General features: G+C 33.4%; 1 protein-coding gene across 4 annotated transcripts in view; it reads right to left on the bottom strand.

Moving 5' to 3' along the window:
- Window positions 1-9,636: 9,636 nt before the first annotated feature.
- LOC131843786 (uncharacterized) overlaps window positions 9,637-15,636 on the bottom strand; it is a 42,018-nt gene continuing 36,018 nt past the window's right edge. Inside the window, exons 2-5 of one of the 4 annotated variants that reach the window (XR_009357561.1) lie at window positions 11,177-12,579; window positions 10,575-10,700; window positions 9,969-10,023; window positions 9,742-9,771 (exon numbers count right to left, since the gene is read on the bottom strand). Coding sequence is in view for 3 of the 4 variants with exons in the window: in XM_059192533.1 (XP_059048516.1) it covers window positions 10,591-10,700; window positions 11,177-12,551 (1,485 nt within the window). In the remaining variant the exon portion in view is untranslated. Of the gene's footprint in view, window positions 9,772-9,968; window positions 10,024-10,574; window positions 10,701-11,176; window positions 12,580-15,636 lie in introns of all 4 variants that reach the window. The other 3 variants (XM_059192534.1, XM_059192533.1, XM_059192535.1) reach the window with 3 other exon arrangements.

The following is a 15,636-nucleotide window of genomic DNA, read 5'->3' on the forward strand; positions in this document are numbered from 1 at the left end:
TTTTTTTTGTAAAACGTTCTCGTCCATATACTCACATAAGAAAGCGTATTAATTTTATAACCAAAATATATGAAAAGCATTTAACATAACACGTGCTGTTAAATTTATTGTCACCTCTCCACACACCTTCAGTTTGCGGCTTGGCGCGGTGGGACAGTCAGCCGTGCTTTGTGGTCTAATTAAAATTTCATACAAGGACATTAAGGATCTTTTGGACTTGTTTTAATTATTACACATGAGTATCTACGTGCAACAATATAGCAACTGCTTTTATTTAATACTTACTTCATTACATGAATGGAATGATTTATTGGTCACTTTAAATATATGATTGGGATAGTTTCAAAAGCGAGCCTCGCAAGTTTAGTCATACATGCAAATATACATGTTAAATTAAGATGCTATCAGGTATGTCTATAAATATCATAAATGTTAAAGTTAGTATTATAATTGGATGATTAAACGTTTTGTCTAATAAAATTTATACTATAGTGTTATGTTAATCATAATCGCCCACGCCTGGTTGGTTTCAAATATAAGTTACACAGGGAAAAGTCAAGTGTTCTGTTTACCACGACATCAAGAGTTGACAATGTCTTTGACTACTCATCCCATCTAGGATAATAATTTAAAGAATGATTTATTTTTCTGTTTACCTTTAATAAAATTAATATCCCTATTATAAATTTAAATTTTCTGTGTACTATAAAATAAATTAACTTATAATTTTAATACAAAATCTTTGAGATTTTTATAAAAAAATACATAAAACATAACGATGACTCAGTTTTATTATCTACGTACTAATTTATAATTATAATACAAACCAACAATATTAATAAGACACCGTGGTCCGAGAGAACCTTTCCTTAACTTTAACGGACATGCCACCTACAAAGGCGAGATAATTATTTTACCCCAAACAATAACTCAATTACCCGCAGTTGTCTACAAACAGATGTAAATAAACAACCAGAAGTTCCAATTAGATCCGTTTGATGTTACCTAACACGAAATAAAATGGTCCCGAATTCAGTCGTCACGAAACAATTTTCATTAGCGCACGATACGTGACTGCATTATTAAGGGGGCGAATAACATGCCCCGTATTCCCTCTTTTCAACTAAAAACTTTTCCATTATGTTCCACAAGATTGCGTATTCATGCCGACGCTTGCAAAGTGCGATTTTTCTAAAATATAATTCAAAATGAGAACTTTTGGAAATGAGAAGAAAATAACAATCCATTCAATGTCTTTTTAAAAATGATTACTAATAACGTAGCCTATTACGCGCGACTTCGTTTCTTTCGACCGAAATTGCATTAAGATTGAAGAAAATGCAAATGAAATTGCATTAAGATTCGTTCAGCTGTTTAGTAGTAAAATGATAACAAATAGACAGGCAAAGTTACTTTAATGTTAGTATGAATTTTGGTAGTTGATTGATAGATAGTTAGATTCTATAAACATAGGGGATAAATTGTTACTTGGGGCTATGGGAAATATTTTGATACAATAACGAGTGAGAACTGTACTGACATATATTTTGTTTGGATAAAACGTGTGGCTAGGCGGAAAATTCAATCGTACACTTATTATGAACATCTATAGAAATATAAAATGTTTATTTTGTCATGGTGGATGCATGGTGGTCTCGAGATCTTTTCTTGACAGTTACAGTACACACATTAACATTTACAGTATCCTGTATGTAACACAATAGTTTGGAGCAATATTCTAATGTACGTTCTTTTAGATTCAGTGCTGTCTGAATGAGGTGAATCTTCTGAGTTGGAGTACATTCACGAGACGTAATTCTTAACTGTAGATACGCAAAATATATAGATATAAGGCATGTTCCTATGCCTGTGAGAAACTCAATATTTAATTAAAAAATATATATTGTACAGTTGTTTTTTTCAATTGACAAATAATGTTAATCCGTACCATCCATATAAACATTATATGTAGAAGTATATATGTATGTATGTCTGTTGTCTTTTAATACTTCAGCGGCTGAACGTATTTTAATACCATTTTACAAGAATATAAATTTTATTACGAGGACGGAAATAGACTATCCTTTACCTCAAGAAATCTTATGTAAGAAGGCAAAATAGGGGATCGAAATTTGCGCAAGCGAAGTCGCGGGTAGCAATTAGCAAGTCAAAATGTTAAGATAATTGAGCTTGTATCAGACTGTACACGGTAATTTCTATAATTTTCATAACTATTGATATGGTTCCTAAAATTATTAAAATTGTGGCTCTCTCCAAACACATTTGTGCGGCCATAACCGTGTGAGTTTTGTATATGTTAATGTTAATATATAGCCTACGATATTTTAGATATTTACTTCCGAATGAATTTTTAAAATTCAAACCATAACCTCTCTTACCTATTATAATATTTTAAGCATAGATAAAATAACAAATGCCTTCACGGCTCAGGATACAAAAACATTGTAAAATAGTTGGATGGGATTGGAAATACTTCTGCATTAATGAATCAACAAACTTTTGGTTTTGGTAATATCAAATATAAAGAAAAACATTGTGAATGCATGTCGTTATACTTGCGACCTCTTCTACACACTACAAAAAAACACCTTGAAAACAGAAATAACTTAGGTCCTCTCCACATATTATTAAAACGTATACCAATAGTCAAAAGTAAGTTTGGGTACAAGCACAATTAATCCAGTGATTCATCGTAAGACTGGCAGTGATTATTAACCGTTGGTGACGTCGGCGTTAATCAAACATAATACCCCTCGCAATCAGAACAAGCTTATCCAAAATCTGCGACGGAGACTCAAAGGGGCTCGGTTCTCAAACGACGTGCTATCACCAGTGACACCCTTGAGGCCCTACGGATATCCATTTTTTCTCGACCCACCAACAGCAGGGCAAATATTAAATCAAAACAAAGATGTGACGGATGCCATTTCATCCTTTAAACCAGGTTCGGCTGCAGGTTCGATGGAATCTCACCCCAACATTTGAAAGACCTAACATCGTATTCTGTGGGTGATGCAGGTCTTGTAAATTCGATCACTAAATTAATCAACTTTATGTATTCCGGTCTTGTTAATTCTCAGGCGTTTATTGTTACAAAAAGGACGGAGGGGTGAGACCATTTATTATACGATGGCTTATCTGTTCGACATATTTATAATATTAATTTTCATGCCGTGGTTTTCAGCAATGTTCTATTTTATGTTAACGGAAATAAAACAACACACATGAAATATACAATTATCTACTTTCAGATACAACAAAATTGTTATATTCTGATGTCCACAAGATGGTTGGCCTGCAATTTTTATTTATAATCCGAACAATTAGTAAATTTATTGGTATTTATTAAAATACCTTTTTTTAATCAAAAATAAATTTGAAATTGGTTTGGAGCTTAATTTTAGCAAATGCGAACTTTTTATAAATAACACCGACTTAAATTTAAACGATGTAAAACAAAAAATTCATATTGCTCCAAATATTATGGTTCTTTAGGATTCCAATTTTTGATGAATCTGTTTCCGAATATATTAATAATTCAATTGCTAAATTTCAAAATTCTGCTGACCGTCTACTTGAAATCAGTCCACATTATGCACTTTGCATCTTAAAATTCTGTCTTTTCGTCCCAAAATCTTTATGCTTTTGGAAATCAAATCACGTCATATTTTGAAGTAGTGGATCGGTTCTTATTATGCAGCTAAACAAGCCATCTGGATAATCACCCATCCGTTATATTCCTATCTTCTGTCCATAGTCATAAGTAAAATTTAAGGGCATGCCCTTCAAACTTTGAGATTGCTTACTAGGAATTTAATTGCATGTCCATATAACATATTGATTTCTTTGTAGTACAGGTTCGGTGCGTGTAATTAACTGGCTTCACACCCTTCGTCTGAAATTTCTTGAGCCTCGACACGCTCCGAATAGCAACTTGTCTACGGCTTGGGGTTCCGGTCTGCGCTCCTCACAATCGTCCCTGTGGCAGTGATGTCGACAACCAGGCGACTGTCATGCCAAAAAGTGCGGGCCGTTTCTCGAGACATGCCGCACTTAACGATATCATTACGACTCTACCAAGTCTACTTGAGCCGACTGGTATTGCAAGAGACGATGGTGATTGGTATGAGTTTGATTCCGATGGGATGCAATGTAGCCCACTACATGGAACCAACAAAATTTCCTAATGTGAAGCGGCTGAAAAAGCCAAAATATGTAAATATATGTGAATATATGGGTGTAATATTGAACCTAGATAGTAGTCGACATGAAAACTAATGGACAAAGAATTATCACATCATACATAACGCTATAGTGGAACGTTGCCTATCGTTCTTTAATACCATTTGTACATTTTAACATTACATTTCTTATGCAGTTGATACAGACTAACACTGTTTCAGTCACATTCGTAATACGTCTCATACACATTCGTCAGATTTTGTTTTTTACGAGTACAGTACCTTTGTTAATTGGTTCATTCCACATAATAAAAATAAAGATAATATTCGAATATCTCATTTGTTTTTATATTTTATATCGTAACGTCTCATACACATTCGTCAGATACGTTACTTTGTTAATTGGTTCATTCCACATAATAAAATATCAAGATATCTCATAATCCAATACGTTACTTACTAAAACCTAAACTAGGGAGTATAATATTATAAATCAATAATGTACGCAACAATCCATCCGGCGTACAAATAGTTCCGCGTGTTTTTCTTTAATTTATCGAACCCAATCCATTTGTACAGACAAACATAATTTTGAGACATGTAATGTGAGCCATCTGGTTGGAATGCTCCAATCCCTGCACGCTTATATTGATATTAATTGGATGACACAGAAACCGCTCTACTGGGAACGTACAACAGATTAATAAAAGCCGATCCCAATTGTAGGAATTCCCTTTGTGACTTTGAGATACGTCTAATAAATCCAAATCACGAGATTGTACCTCATCGTATATCTATAGAGATATTGAGGATTCTTTCTTTGTTATTATTTATCATTTCAAGGACCTACAGATTGTTTTGAGAATAGAAGCTCGAAATAAAAGATCTGGCGATGTTGCCGCTCACTGAAGTGTCTACTTGTACGAACATAAGATACGTTGGAGAATTCTTTATAGGTAAAAAAGTATGTACTCTTTACGGATAAATTTGGAGTTGAAAATTTCCAGAACCATCTACATTTTTTGTCATTATATAGAAAACTGCCACCAATTATTCATTGTATTCCTATGTGTTATTCAAGGCTTATTTGTATAACGTAGTTGCTTACAATTTGCTCTCGCTGTAACTTTATTATCGTTATCTATCATTCACTGCTAAACGTGTTTCTCTCATCACAAATCACAGTACTGGCCCACCAGCATCCATCTCTATTATTACTACAACATATTTTAGATTGTCGGACCGTGCACCGTCTTAAAAGATCGATCTGTTTTACTTATTTGAGTTTCTTCCGCAGTTGTAATAACCATATTTTTAAAACTGAAACTTAAAATATGTCGTTTCAGAATTTATCTAAATTTTATATTGTTGTGATGTATTTGCGACAACCAATGATTCTTCATCAATATATCGAATTATAAATTTATTTAAAAAAAAATCTAACGTATTAAATTTATGAAGTGTTTATTATCATTAACAGACACTTATGTGTCTAAGCTAAGTAAATACTGTTTGTTAGCTTTTCGCAAAAAAATTCGAGACAGATTGTAACAACTACGAAGACGAATTTCAGTAGCGCGTAATAGTCAGTTTCATAAACTCTTTAGACATGTTTTACGAGTAGACGAGTGTTCTGAAAATGTTAAAGGTAGAGATGTACTAAGTCATTTCATATCTATAAATCATACTACAAACTCACTTTGCTCATTGTCGGATTCTTTCAAATAGAAATAATTCTGAAAAATAAATTGAAACATAAAAAGCTATTTTATGCTTAAAAATACTGGTTTCATTGTTGAGGTTGACCGTCGTCACTTTCATATGCGTATGTTCCCAAATTCTGATTCGTTGGCAGCTGTACGTGTGGAGGACATTCCCTACAATGAATGCTCTGTTTTTATTTTTATTGGCAATTAAACAATTAACCCTTTGAGAGGTACAAAAGACCCAATTTCTGAGGTTCCCCTCTGCGTCGAGCGAAATTTTATACTCATTGAAGGCGTATTGTGGTGAATTTTAGGGCGATTGTTCGCCGCATGAGGTGAAAGCGTTTGCTCTGAATACTGGAACACCATTTACTAAATGAGGAAGTCTCTCAGCTGGGTACTTACTAAAGGGAGGGTTAAATTAGGTCTAGATCTTTATGTGAGTTGTAAAATTATTATTTTTTTGTTATCCTTTGTACGATCCATCCATGCATAATAAATGGGAACCCTTGTATTTGTGAATTTTGTATTTTTGCTCCTGTTTTGTATTTTTATTATGTAATTGGAATGACAAACAAGACAAAAGCCCACCTGATGGCAACCATCGCTTATATACATGAACAGCACTAGGACATCACGTAATCATTTGACACTCGTGATACCAATAATGCATTGCCCTTCTAGACGATTAGATCTTATGCATCTTATTCTGTAATTACACTGCTCATTCTGAAGCCTATAAGCAATAAACAACTTGCCTGAAACAAAGTGCCTAACTCTGATATAGGTGAGACTGAGGTACCCACGGAGACGTCTTATTACAGTTTATCTCTGGTCGAAAATATAAACATATTAATTAAAACACCTGTATGAATTTAAAACATGTTAAAATGTATGTTTGTATGAGCCGTAATCCAAACAGACAAGTCTCTACAAGCAGAAGACGAATGATAAGCTAAAATGTATTGGCCCACAAGAGTAAAATATATACATATGTATAACAGTATAGTGAAAATAAACTTCAACTTTATGTTTTTATGATTTATTTAATAAAAATCTCTTTTGACTTGAACACGATCACTAAATTACAGACAATTAAAGAAATATTTATATCGTGTAACATTCAGATTATTTACGTTGTATATCAGTCGAATAGCTTAGAACAATAGTTACTAACCATAGTCGCACTGACTGATTCAAAGAATTTATACATCATATTTACAAATTTCTAAGTAAAAAATATAGATATAGCAGCATTAAGAAATAGAGCAACCATGAATATAGTTTTAAATAATAAAATTGGAAATCCTCATTACAATTTATAGACAACGTACGTAGGTGACAATGAAAATTGGCGAAAACGAACAAATGGATAGGCTGCAGATTAGTTATAAGAAAAATAAATATATTATTATTTTTATTAGACAATACTGGGATATCCGTAATTATCAATAAATGGAATTTGCTAATATTATTTTATGATTCTGATGATGTGGATGATAAAAATGTTGATAATGACTGAAATATATAAATAAATATTTTTGTTCATATTACACACATCATAACTCTAAAAGAAGTATTTTTTTGAGTCAATGAGAAAATATCCATAATCGAAAAATTGTAATTACATTGATAAAAATAAATTTTTATATAATAATATACAGATATTAGGCCTAATTATATACGGATTTATGTAAGCCAGTTAGTAGAATATAGTTATCGATACAGAAAACGTAGGCAAATAAATTGGATACCCTACAGTTGGTACCTAACTCTATTTTGAGCCCTTAATATAATTTGTGATTTCATTAACAGCCTGCACCTACTATTTGTGTATGCAGTAAAATTAAAATATTAGTCAGTAACAACAATTTATATAAATCTATGTGCTGAGTATTACAGAGATAAGACAAAATAGCCTTCACATATTCTTATAAAATGTTTTAGTAAGTAGTATTCATTAATTACCTATATGATTATTATTTATCACTAGTTCTTGCATTTTCTTAGGGTAACATCTGCCTTATTTAATTATATAACGCAAAGATGACACACCGATCAAATATATTTACTTAGGTTCCTTTAATGGTTGCGATAAGAATTTCAACTTAAACAATCAAGTATCGGTATACTAATATTAGTTCTAGTTTTATAAATCGTTATTTTGTTTTCGAGTATATTTATTACTTCCTTTTTTGTTTACAGAAATTATTGGAATTCTGGCAATGTAACTTATATGACTTTCGCATTTGTAGATACATAATTGATATAATAATTGAACATACATTTATCTACTTTCTTTACCTAATCATTGCAAAGATTGATAGTACTGTTTATGTTACCGAATCCTTAACTAATTACATTTATATTACTGTTTTTTATTTTTTAATGCTCAAAGTCTATTTCAGTGCTGACTCTTATCGTTAACCAATCTTCTTAACATCTATTGTTTTACAGTATGCGTTTAAAATCTTCTGTTGCTAAAAAAATAATTACCAGTAAAGTTTCGTAACTATTGAATTGCGATTGTTTTTAATTGGGATTACCTTAAGGTAATGTTACTACGGTTAAATCGTTACCCATTCAGTATTCATAGTTTAAATTTGGTAATATATTCGTCCAGTTTGGCACAAAAACATAAAATGTAATGCCGAAATGTTAAAATATGTTTGATCGACATCGGTTCATTATTTGAACGGCTTTTTGTGAGTGAACTAATTTCTTTTTATTTGAGAAAGATTTTACATTTTATAATGTATTAAATATATGAAATTATGCCTAAAGCAAACTCGAAAGTGACTATCAAATAACATGTATCTATGTACATACGTAACATAAAGGGTGCACCATGTTTTTTCTTAGATATTTACAAAATATACAAGTCTATACTAACAATTATTAACAATGACAATTATTCTCCGGGAATAACATTTTTATTCTATATTAATAAAACAAAATTTTTACACGTTTTTATAGATATTAAAAATAAATAGGTTGGACCATCTATATAATATATATTTTGTTTTAAAATAAACGAACTACAGAATGATCATCTAAAAGAAGATAATATAATTTTGCCCGCAAGCCGTACAATTCTATTGAGTCAATTATTTCTTGGAAAGAAAAACATGAAATGCTTCAGGCACAATAATCTATTTATGACTATCACCATTATACAAATACTTTTTGATATTTTATTATTGTTATGAACAATTAATAAATTATTTGAATCTTCCTTAAATATTGTTTAAATTGTTCACACTATCATATTCAAAGTAACATATAAACCATTTTAGGGTACTCAGATGAAATTATACAGACTATATACAATTAGATTTTCATTTATACAGCAAAGTTAATAATGAGATATCAAAATTGTCACAAACGAGTACTATAAGAGATAAAATGGCAGCATTATTTATCATTTACAAAATCTGATTCAACTGCGTCAGCCTTTTCATGTACCTATTAACTACTAAAAATTGATAAGTAACAACAACGTAGTCACTGCGTTTCTATGAAACGTTTGCCATAACAATACAAATAATTAATTAGGCTTTTCTATCACTTCACCGTATACACACCTCATTTAAGTGTTGAATGTCTTTTACCGTACTTACACAGATTGGTACACCTATAAGTCTTTGAGACATTATGAGGTGTTCTTTTAATTTGGAATGTTTACGACAAAACTGTTTCAGCAATATTGAATGTTTCCGTTTTTTCAAATCTTTGCATTCAATTCTGTCCCTTTGTATTAAGTAACCCCTCGAAGGAGTTCGAAGCGGGGATGGTAAGGGGACTCGGCCCCTCAGCTCTGTGCTAGGGAATCCAGCGGCACCACCAGTTTTCCGTTGGAGTAGCTGAAACCAACAGAAAAAAGTAACCTAAGTTAGAACGACATTTTGAGTCACCGACAAATTAATACTGGTAAGTTTCTCTTTAAAATAGTTTTGTTTGTAGTTAATATGTAGTAATAGTAGTATTTCATAAAAGTTTGAAGTGTAAGTTTACGTGTAGATGACGTGATATAATTATAATATATAGATATAATAGTAACCTGTATGGTATAGTAGATGTTCTGGATTTAGCTCTGCTTGGCCTACAGGCTTCATCTGTAACCAAGACATTCTAACTTAAGCCATCTTCGATAAACAACAATATATTTTGTAGAATCCGACGTTTGTCTTAGCAGACTAATCGCAAAGTTCCCCTCATATCCTATCGAGAAGGCTTAATTAAGTGGTAGCGCATGCTATTGTCTCGGTTCTTGTGGAACAAAACTTATCTCTAGTCGAAGTTTGCAAAAGTAATATCTGCAATACCTTAATGAGGGAACTTTGTATCGACTTTGTTAATCGCTTCTGACCCAGCCGCGATGCGCCGCTTGTTATCGACTCTTTGGTTGTTTCACAATTTTTTTCTTTTATTTAAACAGAAATATTTTACTTTTATTCTTGTGTTATGTTGTCGTATGTGATTAATGATTGTAAAACCAAAATAAAAATTACGAGGTAAGGATTATGATATCCTAATGACACTGTTAATTTAATTTTTCATGGACGCGCCTTTTCTAATTTGAGATAAAATAAAATATCTACGTATCACAATTGGAATTGAAAATTGAAATAGAAAATAGTCTATTTTTAATTTATCGGACCCTTACCATAATAATATCGCGGCTAACATCGTTGTGAGAGGCACGCATCGCATTTGACGGGCTCGGCACGCCGCTTGCCCTGAGAGCCCTGCGAGCCGGACTTACGCCGGAAAGTGTACCTAACGAGCAGACCTGTAATGCAAAACGCCGAACCGTTAACAAAATAAACAAATAAACCAAAATTAAAACAGAGCCACGGGCGCGCGTCCATCTGAAAAATGCCTATGGGCGAACGAAAGCGAGCGAAATAAAAAAAAGAGATGACACTCTCACGGTTTCCACGACATGACACCACCGGATTCATTCACATTTTATGTGAGAATAGAACTTGAGATATAACTTGTGCAATTTTTGTTCTAAAAATATATTTTGTTTGTTGTGTGATGGCAGTAAGTGAATGTTCTAAGAATGTTTTTATGTATTAAGACGTTTTATTTGAGCTAAATACAGATATGTATATTTTATTCTATATATAATTGAAGCAGCGCTTATAACACTATTATTTTTAACTTATCCATGCATAAAAAGTAGTTTAACGCTAGGGTAAAAAGAACCTTGGCTTTGAAAGTTCTTTGGTTAAGGTGTTTTATAACAACGATTAAACTTACCGGTGAGGCCAGCTTTGTTGATGCTATTAGAGCTCGAAAAGCCCGATATTTTTTTCCAAGCTTTTTTATTCCAAAACCCGCTAGTTTTCGCATCCCCGCAACTGGAACTACGCGGCGAAGGGATATCTTTAGGACATCTCAGTCCACAATCTTCTGCACCGAGTATGCGTACACCAGCACCACGCGTTCCATATGCTACGGCAGGCAAATGAGGCACTGATCCCGTCGGCTTACGTCGCAAACTACCTACATAACTTGCTCCACTGCTGCTACCGCTAAAACCACTATCTAGATCAGGAGGATTGCAACTAGCAGGTGATAATAATTCATCAGTTGGACCTACTCGGAGTAATTCCTCTATATTATCTCTATCTTCCGCCCGTTCAGAATCTGGTGACTCACATTCTGGCATTAACATTGCTTCTACGCTAAGGTTTAATTCCCCTAAAATTCGTTTATGCCTGGATTCTACACGGCGTACTTCTTCTTCAACTACACTTCTATCAAGTGAGACCAATGATTGCCTAGGTACATATCTATGTTTTGGACATGTCCTTGAGCCATCTGTAATTTCTTCATAGATATTTTCTTCTGTTCCATATCTTGTAACATAATTATGACGAGCAGACCGATCTTTAGGAATGCCACCACGTCCTCTTTGGCGATTTGTTTTTCTCGATGAAGAAGGCATCGATAAATGATGATCATAATAGGCATACGAATAGTCCACAGGTTCAAATCTTTCCATAGTTGCTGCAATATTGCTTCTATTCCAAGTTTGTGGAGGCGGTTCTCTAGATAAATTGACAGCAGCAAGTCTCGCCGGTAAAATTTCATCCAAATCTCGAGCACATCGTTCATCCAGCGACTGTGCACCATCATCTTCTTCTCGTCTATGTTTTCTATGGGGTCTTCGGGAAGTTTGAGACCGTGGATAAGGTCGATCACAATCTGAGCCGTGTCCATGATTATAATCTGGTGTATGACTTCGATTATAGTCTACAGGACGATGTTTACAATCAATAGTGTGATGATAATCTGAAGTGCGCCTAAGACTATAACTTGAATTGCCTTCATAGTCAGATCTGTCATAAGAAGGACTATCGTCAGCGTTGCTGGTATGCGCATGAGGGCAGTCGGCTGCGATGCCTGATTCTGATGAAGGATAATCGTGAACTTCGGCAGTCGTAAGAACACGGTCGTCTGGCCGTGCTGGTTCTGAGGTTGCGTGGCGGTGATGAGGGCGAGGTCGCGTCGTTTCGCGACAACTTGCAAAAGTTCTTTGCAGTGATGGTGTCGGGTAACGTACGCAATGTGAGTCGTACACCGCCTCCCCCGCCTCGTCGGGGCTTGGCGGCGCGCTTCGTGATTCCATGGCTCATCCTCTCATTGCCAATTAGAACCTGCAAAAAAGAAATTTTGTATAAGTTTATATTATCCACATAGCGAATTAAATCTAATTTACTTTGGTGCTGCGTACATGTTTACATAAAAATATTAATATACGATTTTATTATTGTGTCGCCGATATTGTGTATGAAATATTTTACTTTTAATAAAGGCCCGTGACCGGAGCGCAGTGCTGAGGCCGAGGGCAATGAATCCGAAATTACATGCTCCGTGATAAGGGTAGGGTAAGTAGCGATCAACACAGCAACCAACGTCGATATATCATCATCAGTCGCTGGGTTATAAATCGGTAGACGGGATTTCACACCATGTTTACATTTTATACACGCAACGGATTTGAAAAACGATAGTGCTGTGTCTTAGATAAGTAACCTTATATATATATATATATCGCTCGGAAGATAAAAAAGTTACGACGGATATTTATTTATGTTGTTAAATATCTCTGTACAATTTACATACTTGTAATGAGAGTATCCAAGTTTACATCGAAGAAGCATGTCCATTTCGACTATGAGTAACCATTTTTTGCGGTTTGAACTTATGTATTCTGTCATAAGAACGGTTGTTTAATTTCTAATGTCGGATTTCTATTTTACCATTTCTGTGATTTAGGATTTTTATTTGCATATTATATTTTTTGTCACAATATGCTACCAAACCAAAAATATTATCAATCCTAATAATAATTATACCAAATGATTACAAAAAGAATCACCGAAATCTAATTTGTTAAGGATACACAAAACATACAAAAGATTTTAAAATATTCTTTAAAAAAATACTTTTGAAATATATACCTATAACAGTCTTTTTATTATACTTTATCTATTGATTTCATAAAGAGAGTAAATTGCACACTGATCATATTTGCATGAAAAATGGATTACTACACCCCGCTATAAATTATTTCCGCTCCATAAAATGTGACCTTATTTACATATGCCTAATGCGAATATTGAATACGTAGCATTCACTACATGATTAATAGTGAGAATAGTACAATTTTAAATATTATAAATAATTTAATTTGAAAAGGTTCGTAAGAAGAATCGAAGGCAAGTATTATACAATTTTTTAATACGCCGTCACTTTCTATTCTAAATGGATAGTAAAGGACATCTAATATAAAATGTTTCATATTTTTTTATAAATGATATATTTGCAATACAGGACTTAATGATAAATAAAGATTACGAAAAATATCAATTCGGATTGCGTACATTAAAACAGTTAACAGTTAAACAAGAATTGTTTAACTGATAACTGTTTTATCCTGAATAAATATCGCTGGACAAAACCAGCACGATTGTTAAAAAAAATCCAATAGTCCAATTTTGTTGCGGATCCCCTTAAAGTAGATACAGATTCCAGACCAATTTATTACGATAACGATAAGTGTCCGTGAACTAGTGTCGCAACTGTCGCAAGGGCGTCTGTACCCTACCGTTGTCATGGCAACGTCCCGATCCCGCGGTTTTATCGTTGCGCTTCCGCCCGATATTCCTTGCATCTAAATCATCATCAGCGCTGGGAAGCCGCTCGTAAAGCGCCCGTTGACCGTCCGGCCGTGGCTATAATTTGTTATGCCCCGGATTGCCCACTACTGCCCGTCATGGCCTATCTTTCCCGCTAGTCTTGGAATCTCGTCTCTATTGTGTATGTCACTGTTAAGGCGACTCGCATCCTTGTCGCAATCTCTGTGTATTTGGGGAAATTCGTAATGGCCTTTTGTTAGATCGCGCCGCTCGTTTGGTTTTTTGATAAACATTTCATGGTATACAACGGCAGATTGCTATAATAATATGTCGGTGATGTCTTGTTTCTCTTGTGTATGGGTTATCAAATGTATCTTTCGAATTGCTTGCAGGGTAATGATAGCGTTCATTATCTTTAATTGGTCAAACACTATTATCTTGTATTTAACTTTTATGAAGGCTTATTTAAATAAAATAATAAGGTAAATATTTATACATTCTAATCAGTGCATTTTCTTTTAGCTTTTTTATAATTTTGATTAGATTATTTATAATATGCAGTCGGTGTTCAGTATATCTACATATTATAAAGTTACTATTATTAGTGATGTCAATACCTACAATAGTATTCATTAGTTTTAGGTATTGTATCTTTGACTTTCATTAGTATAAAAAAATATGCAGATTCCTTATTAAAGCCAATCAGAACAATAAATACAACAATGTACTACATAACTGAAGGAAACATTGCAAATTAAACGATATTTGAAGTTATAACAACAAAAAGCGATAGCATTCTTTCATACGGCACATGATATCAGCACATTTTTCGTCCCCTATCTGTATTCCCCTCCGTTATACAGTTCGAATACATTATGAGGGTGTAAAAATCACGCGACGTTTCCTAATGCCAACGTAATTGCAATGAAATTTATAACACGTTTTTAATACTAATTTAATATGGCACAGGGTTCAGGCATTTAGGGTTGAACCCATTCACTTAAAATCAACTGAAAGAAGAAAAACTCTCTTTTTATATCACAGTAAGTGAGTTGTTACATAACATATAATAGAAATATTACCGTCTTCGGAATTGAAAAATATTTAAATAAGGAAATTCTTAAATCGACTGTAGTTCTTATGTTATGCGATATCTTTGCCGATAACAATATGAATGATTATTATTTTACCATAGGTATAAATGAAATTGGTTTTATTTGGAAAAAATTGAAAACAATCTAAAGACATAGCTATTTTCTTGTTTATATTTAAACTTCACTTAGCAGATTCGCCCAGATTGCGCCTTCCTTTGTTTCTCGAATTAATTTTTATATTTTATATTGTGTTTTTATGTCCATAGTGAAAAGTTAGTAAAAGATTTAAGTTATTCATTTAATTCATCCTATATTTTCCGTTGGTGAGTAAGAATGCTATTTCCATCAGGCTACTAATATTGTAAATATATAATAAGTTCTCAATTCCAGCATTTTTGGTATAAGAAGGCAGTGTTTACACATCGTTCTTCCAGACTTTAGTCGGTAGTCTTCCTCACTGTAGTGCTGTTGTTTGACT

This window comes from Achroia grisella, unplaced genomic scaffold (genome assembly GCF_030625045.1).
Source record: "Achroia grisella isolate CSIRO2021 unplaced genomic scaffold, CSIRO_AGI_Agris_v1 utg3297, whole genome shotgun sequence".
Lineage (NCBI taxonomy): Eukaryota > Metazoa > Arthropoda > Insecta > Lepidoptera > Pyralidae > Achroia > Achroia grisella.